Here is a 7,666-nt window from a genome sequence, read left to right as displayed (position 1 = left end):
CCTTTCTTATCATCACCAGCAGCAACCTCAGCCAAGTAACGGTAGTAATCTCCTTTCATTTTCAAATAGAAGACTTTGCTCTCTGCTTGTGAAGCATTGGGAATCAAGAACTTTTCCAAAAGGGACTTAGAAAGAAAAGAAAACAGGTGTAATACAACCTTTACAAAAGTAAAAAACCTGTGTTTCTTAAAGAGCATACTATAAGCCTGAGTTATAAAACTTTTTTAATATTTGGTCACTGTCAACAATACAATTGTGACTGCAAGAGGCTCATGAACTTGTGGTTTAAGAGCCCAAAGAATTTTTTGGGCACACTGCAATACTTTCAACTTTTTAACTTAGTGTTCAGTTTGTAATTCAAGGGTGATACAATTGATTATCAGTCCCTGACAAGTGTTGCCTGGTTACAGGCTGACTTCAGACAGTTTAAGCATGATAGTTCATTATTTAGGAACCTTTTCTAATGTGCTGGGAAACTCTCACGTTTAAATGTAATCAAAGGCACTGAGTACAGAAAGACCTCTTCTGATGAATCTTTTAGACTCTGGAGGAATGATTAAAGTAGAAACCAATAATGTAATAGACACTAGCAGAGTCCATGCCAGAGGAGGTAGAACACAATTAACTTCATTTACAAAAACACAATTCAGACAAACCTCACACCAGATAAACTGTTCAAAAGTGAAGAGTAGACTTGAATCTCATTAATTTTTATCTGGGATATGTTAACAGAACATTGCAGATCACAGATAAAATTAAAAACTCCATCCTGTAAAACTTTGTTTAAAACTATAACAATTTCAAGCAAAAAAATTAGATTACTGTATTGGAGGGAAAAGCTCAAAAAACTAGTGGTTTATTTTTTTTTCCTTTTCAGTTAAGGGGGAGAAAGATGAGTAGTAGGGCACTGGCCCCATATACCTGGGGTGGCGAGTTCTAACCCTGCCCCGGCCAAAACTGCAAAAACAACAACAAAAAACACCATCCATTTTTATTATCCATACCACTTCCTTCTAAGTATACTTTGGGAATCAAAGTGAAATCAGTTTCTATCTGGGCTATACCCCAAATAAATCAATTTTTACAATGAGAAAATGGATCCAATTCTTTGTTTCTACTCTAGCAAGGCAGTCACCCAGTAGTTTAATATATATAGCACCCATTCATAAGCAAAATTTTTAAAAAAATAGAGTAACTCTAACTTTTTGTATTTACCTATTCTGTTTCAGTGGGGGAGGTAAACAGTTTTAATTTAGCTTCACTTTCCTTTCGACAACTCAAGTTACAGATACCCAGATGAAGCAGCAGAACCGAGTTGCAGCTTTAAGGGGTTGGGGGTAAGAAAAGTCAATCTGAAATGTTTCCTGTGATTAACCAGTATTTGAAACTACTGGCTTGAAATCAAAAGAGCATTTTGGTTAGGATAGCAAAGTCTTTATTATACTATACTACACTTATCTCTTCAAATTAAGTTCTATTTACTGCCAGTGTTTCGTCCATTGAACACTAGGCTCTGTACCACCTCTGGTTGTTGCTCTTGGGAAATCTACCTCAAACAGAAGACAGACTGAAAATAGTTAAGTGGACCAGGCATAGTAGCTCATGCCTGTAATCCTAGCACTCTGCCAGGTAAAGGTGGGTGATTTGCTTGAGCTCAGGAGATAAGAGACTAACCTGAGCAAGAGAAGACCCTGTCTCTACTAAAAATAGAAAAACTAGCCAGGTATTGTGTCAGGTGCCCGTAATCCCAGGTACTGGGGAGGCCAAGGCAAGAAGAACACTTGAGTCCAATAGTTTGAAGTTTCTGTGGGCTATAAAGCCATGGCACTCTAGAGTGAAACTTCTTCTCAAAACACAAACCAACAAAAAGTTAAGTGGGTTTTTCCACTTAAAAAAATGGTCTTCTTTGTTTTTGTTTAGAGACAGAGTCTCCCTCTCTTGTCAACTAGGCAGCAATGCAGTGGTGCAATCACAGCTCACTGGAGCCTTATACCCCTGGACTAAAGAAATCTTCACATTTCAGCCCTCCAAGTGGCTGGGACTACAGGGAGGCACCATCACACCTAACTTCATTTTTTTTGTAGAGACAAGTTTTGCTATGTTGCCCAGAATAGTCTTGAATTCCTGTCATCAAGTGATTTCCCCTACCCCAGCCTTCTCAATCCCTTCTGGGATTATAGGCATGAGCCCACCATGCCCAGCCAAAGCAATGGTCATATGAAACAAATGACTAGGCTTTTTCAAGTTTTACTTCTATACAAAATGTGTTATTAACTTAACTCTGGGAGTTGGTTACATGCACAGTGGCTTTGGGTTGAGTTGAGAGTTTGAACTGAGGCACTCCACACTGTGCCCTACTTAATCTCAATGGTTAAGTTGGTTCTGTAAGGTAGGGACCTCTACTGGTTTTGAGAGGAAAATGTAGGTTAAAGTACTCAGGGTAAGAGCACTCAGTCAATCGTTTACTTACTACTATTATACACCATGTAACACACTAGAACCTGGAAACACAGTATTTTAGTACTTCATAATCTAGCAGTAGAGACAGAGAACTGTAATTCCTTCCATTCCTTCCATACACCTTACAATAAATACTAAAAGATGCTATGGATGAAACTAAGAAATCAATGTGCAACCACTATTAGTAGGGAAGGGTAAATTCTGTTTCTATAATTAGCTAGCTAAAAGGTGAAAACCAAATTAGATACAAAGTCAACTGAAAAAAGGTATTACGTGATTAATAACTTCCAATTAAGTAGGAGAAAAATATACAAATTTTAAAAAGCCTCCATATACAATTCAACTGTGAACTATTCTCTAGCTTACTTACTTAACATTTAAGACTGTATTATGAACAATTTCAAAGAAAAAAATCAACAGTAAGTGAACACTGCTATGAAATGAATTCTCCACCTAAGTATCCCTATTTCATAGTGTATAGCTTCAAGATACTTTTTGTTTATTCTCCAAATATTTAAATGCCAGTGTGCTAGGCATTGAGAAAATAATGAACAAGCTCTCTAGAGTATGTGGAGCAAGTCTCTTGAGTTTGTGGATTAGTGGTCCAACCGGCAAGACAAAGAAACTAAGCATAACACAGCTTAATCATGTCCTTCACTTTTCAATCACTTTATTTAAGCCATAAACTGTATGTTACTTTAAGAGAGAACCACTACTTCAGATGTAAAATTTTAAAGTTACAGGCTGGGCACAGTGACTCATGCCTACAATCCTAGCATTCTGGGAGGCTGTGGTGCGTGGACTGCCTGAGCTCAGGAGTTTGAGACCAGCCTGAGCAAGAGTGAGACACCACCCTCCCCTGCCCAGTCTCCAAAAATAGCTGGGAGTTGTGGCAGGCATCTGTACTCCCAGCTACTAGGGAGGCCGAGACAAAAGGATCACTTGAGCCCAAGAGTTTGAGGTTGCTGTGAGGTATGACGCCAGAGTACTCTACTCAGAGCAACAAAGTGAGACTGTCTAAATAAATAAATATATAATAAAAACTTAGGTTAAGTTTTTTACACAAGGTGCTAGTAAATATTGCTAAATTAGTAATCTACCTTTTATAAATAGTAACTTCTATACCCCTAAAAATGTTTTTTTTTTAACATTAGGCTAACTCATGCTAAATTGTGTGGGATTAAGATAGTAGTCAAGCACCTCTTCCCCCAAGCACAACAGTGAATTAGCCATATAACAACTCTAAAGTCATTAATCATGACCCACAAGTAACAGGTGAGGTAGATAACAGTAGTCAGTCTGTTTACTGGCCAAATTATAAATCAGAAGAAACAAACAGGGCAGCGACTATGGCTCAGTGGGTAGGGCGCTGGCCCCATATACTGAGGGTGGCGGGTTTGAACCCGGCCACAGCCAGCTAAAGCAGCAGTGTCAACTGCAACAACAAAAGCCAGGCACTGTGGCGGGCGCCTGTAGTCCTAGCTACTTGGAAGCCTAAGGCAAGAGAATTGCTGAAGCCCAAGAGTTGGAAGTTGCTATGAGCTATGATGCCATTGAACTCTAAGAGGGTGACAGAGTGAGACTCTGTCTCAATAAATAAATAAACAGATAAATAAATAAATAAAATGGGCAGCGCCTGTGGCTTACAGGAGTAGGGCGCTGGCCCCATATGTCGGAGGTGGCAGGTTCAAACCCAGCCCCGGCCAAAAATTGCAAAATAAATAAATAAGAAACAAACAATGAATGGCAAATGTTCCTGGTGCAATGCTGACCAAAAGATGTTGAGAAAGACAAATTGTGTATTTCTGTCTATTAAATCTTCCTAAGACATACGGCGAATTAAGATTTCAGCGTCAAAAAATAAGAAAGATTGGATTTAAATTAAAGGGGCTAGTACTCTGGCCCAAAAATCTAACTATGAAAGAATAGAATTGTAGCATGACTATCTCCAAAGATGGTCTATGACAATTCTCTGTCATCCCTATCATCTATGCCATTCTCCCTCCTGTCAAGAGGTGAAATTTATTTCCTTTCTCCTGGAGTCCAGGCTTGCATTGTTGACTTGCTTTGACCAGGAGAATGCAGCAGAAGCGACCACAGTACTATTCCAGTTCTAAGCCTAATCCTTAAGGGCTCTCAGGCTTCCCTTTGCTTTCTTAGAGCCCTGAGCCAATGCGTAAGAAGTAAAACCAAGGTAGAAGACGCCAAGGTAGTTCCCATTCATTTGACACTGTAATTTAAGCTGCCTTGTCTATTTTTAGCAATGAGAAAACCCAGCCCATACCATGCGAAGAACTGTCAAGTAAGAGTCCAGCCAAGCCAGACCACCCCACCCCCACCCCCCGCCCAAAGAATAAATCATTGTTTTAAGTCAGTATACTTCGCTACATTTTCTCTGTCTCGGTGGTATCTACTAAAAAGGACAAGGTGATCCCAAGGTATACTGATAAATTAGTAATCAAAACTATGATCAGGACTATAGATACTGTCACAAAGATGGAAGCAATAGCACATGAATGTTCTAAGACCAGTTAAATTTATGAAGAGCAGCGGTTCTCAATCTGTGGATCTCAACCCCTTTTTAACAATGAAAAATACATTAGGAAAGTTGAGAACCACTGATCAAGAGGAAGATTTCTATTCGACACAAGAAAACTCAAAGTGGTTCAAAATTTGGAATAGACCACCTAATCAGACAAAGACTTTCTCTCTTTATCAAAAAGTTATCAAGAGAAACAAGAGGATTACTTGGGTATTTTGTAAAGGGGATTCATATTTGCGGTCTTTTTATTTTTTTTTAAACTGGATATATTAATTGTTGCATACACTTTTAGGGTACATGTGGTATTTCCATACATGTATACAATGTGTAATAACCAAATCAGGATGACTGGGATATCCATTATCTCAAACATATCTCTTTTTCATGTTGGAAACATTACAATTCTTCTAGCTATTTTGAAATATGCAATAAATCTGTAATTTCCTCAATTGTACTACTGAATACGGAAACTAATTCATATTTATCTATTTGTATTTCTGTTCCCATGGTCTCTTTCAATTCTAAGGGAAGGTACAGAGTTCACTGAATTAATTATAACACAAAGGAGGCATTAAGTATGTTAATTTGTCAAAATCCTTTTCAAATTTGGAGGCCAGAGGAAAAAAGCAAATGTAGGGTGAAGAGAAGATGGATAAAAGAACTGAGGAAATAAAGGAAGCAGCACAAGTCAGAAAGTAGCAGTAACAGCCAAGCAGGGGAAAAAACAGAGGTGACCAAAGAAGAAAATGGAAGGGAGAAAAAGACTAATAGCTATTGTCCAAAAAACCTCAGTGAATACCCTGTTAAATTTATAAGTCAACCTCCTACAACGTTTCATTCATCCATAATAGTACAATGAAAGCAATGATGGCTCTGAAACACTCCTAACAATATAAATTAAAAAGGGCATAGCATTATATTAAGGAAAGTCTACTAGGCATCACAACTTCAGCTATAAAACAAGGGCTAGGCTGGCTGGTCAAGTATCATGGTATATTAACTTTCTTAAGGATTTTTAAGTTGGGCTCGGCGCCTATAGCTCAACCGGCTAAGGCGCCAGCCACATACACCTAAGGTGGCGGGTTCGAATCCCCAGCCCGGGCCCGCCAAACAACAATGACGGCTGCAACCAAAAAATAGCCGGGTGTTGTGGTGGGCGCCTGTGGTCCCAGCTACTTGGGAGGCGGAGGCAGGAGACTCACTAGAGCCCAGGAGTTGGAGGTTGCTGTGAGCTGTAATGCCGCCACGGCACTCTGCCCAGGGGGACAGCTTGAGGCTCTGTCTCAAAAAAAAAAAAAAGGATTTTTAAGTCAAACAAAATTTAAGAACATCTTACACTTAAGAACTAAACTGATGATGGTACAATATTAACTGCTTAAATCTTACTGAACATTAATCTGACTTAGAAATTCCCATTTCCTTAGACTTCAAAATAAATGTACAGTGCTCCTTTTCTTTCTCCTACAATATTAAGCATCTGTTTTTGATGATAATCATTGTCTTTTGAAGATTGGTGAAGCATAGTAGTACATGCCTACAATCTCAAGACTTCAGAAGGCCAAGAAGAGGATCATTTGAGGCTAGGCGTTTGAGACCAGTCTAGTGAACACACGGCCTGGTGAACACAGTGAGACATTTCCCTTATACAAAAAAAAATTTGCCAGGCATAAAGGGGCCTATAGTCCTAGCTACTCAGGAGGCTGAAGAGCAGAACATACCTTGAGCTCAGGAGTGCAGAACCAGCCTGGGCAACACAGTAGATAAGACTCTATTGCTACAATAGCTGCCAGAGCTGGTGGCAAGATCCTAACCTTTGGGAATCCAAGCACTTCTTAGAGTAAGAGCTTGGTGTGATAGAAATAGAATAAACTTGGAATTCTACTCTCACCATTAATTTCAAAAGCCTAGGAAATAATCTCTGATCTTTTATTTTTTTTCATCCAAATGAAAACCTACTTCAAAAGGCTAATATGGCGTGGTCTAAATGAGCATATAAATAGGAAGGAATCAATCACAGCTCCTAAAAGAGTAGGAATTCTACTTACAGTTTATATTTAAATGTAAGATATGGAGATTCTGACATTCAAAGTCTGCTTTAGTCTGTAATATCAGCTACTAAGGAAGATGAGGTAGGAGGATCATTGGAGCACAGGAGTTTGAGGCCAGCCAGGGGGGGCAACACAGCAAGACTACCTCTCTGAAGTTAAAAAAAGAAACCCCTTCCCCCAAATCTGCTTTCCTGCTCTTATACTCTTAATTTCAGTACCTCCTTTTGGCTTCAGTAATCTACAATTTGTGCAACTAGCAAAAAGTGATAAAATAATGTAGAAAAAAAAAGGCCAGTCGTTGTGGCAGGTGCTTGTAGTCCCAGCTACCTGGGAGGCTGGGTCAAGAGAATCACTTGAACCCAGGAGTTTGAGGTTGCTGTGAGCTATGACACCACAGCACTCTACCCAGGGTGACAAAGTTAAGACTCTATCCCCCAAAAAATAAAAAGTAAAAAAAACAAAAGAAAGCTGTCAAGATCATGGTAATGAATGTAAGATTTTCAAAGTTCTCATTTTTGTTTCAAGGCTTGAATTTTATCCTTGTCACAAACAACATTTGTTATCTTAGAAGTGACAGGCTCGGCTCGGCGCCTATAGCTCAACCGGCTAAGGCGCC

The 7,666-nt window shown here is 39.2% G+C and overlaps 1 protein-coding gene across 1 annotated transcript in view; it reads right to left on the bottom strand.

Moving 5' to 3' along the window:
* Positions 1 to 7,666, bottom strand: part of YWHAZ (tyrosine 3-monooxygenase/tryptophan 5-monooxygenase activation protein zeta) — a 27,235-nt gene that overhangs the window by 2,630 nt on the left and 16,939 nt on the right. The window contains exon 4 of the mRNA XM_012809498.2: positions 3 to 125. Within this exon, the coding sequence (XP_012664952.1) occupies positions 3 to 125 (123 nt within the window). The remainder of the gene's footprint in view (positions 1 to 2; positions 126 to 7,666) is intronic.

Source organism: Otolemur garnettii, unplaced genomic scaffold (assembly GCF_000181295.1).
Source record: "Otolemur garnettii isolate 467f Iridium unplaced genomic scaffold, OtoGar3 scaffold00004, whole genome shotgun sequence".
NCBI classification, from domain to species: Eukaryota; Metazoa; Chordata; class Mammalia; order Primates; family Galagidae; genus Otolemur; species Otolemur garnettii.
Note: the sequence above shows the minus strand (reverse complement) of the source record. Positions and strands in the feature narration are given on the sequence as shown.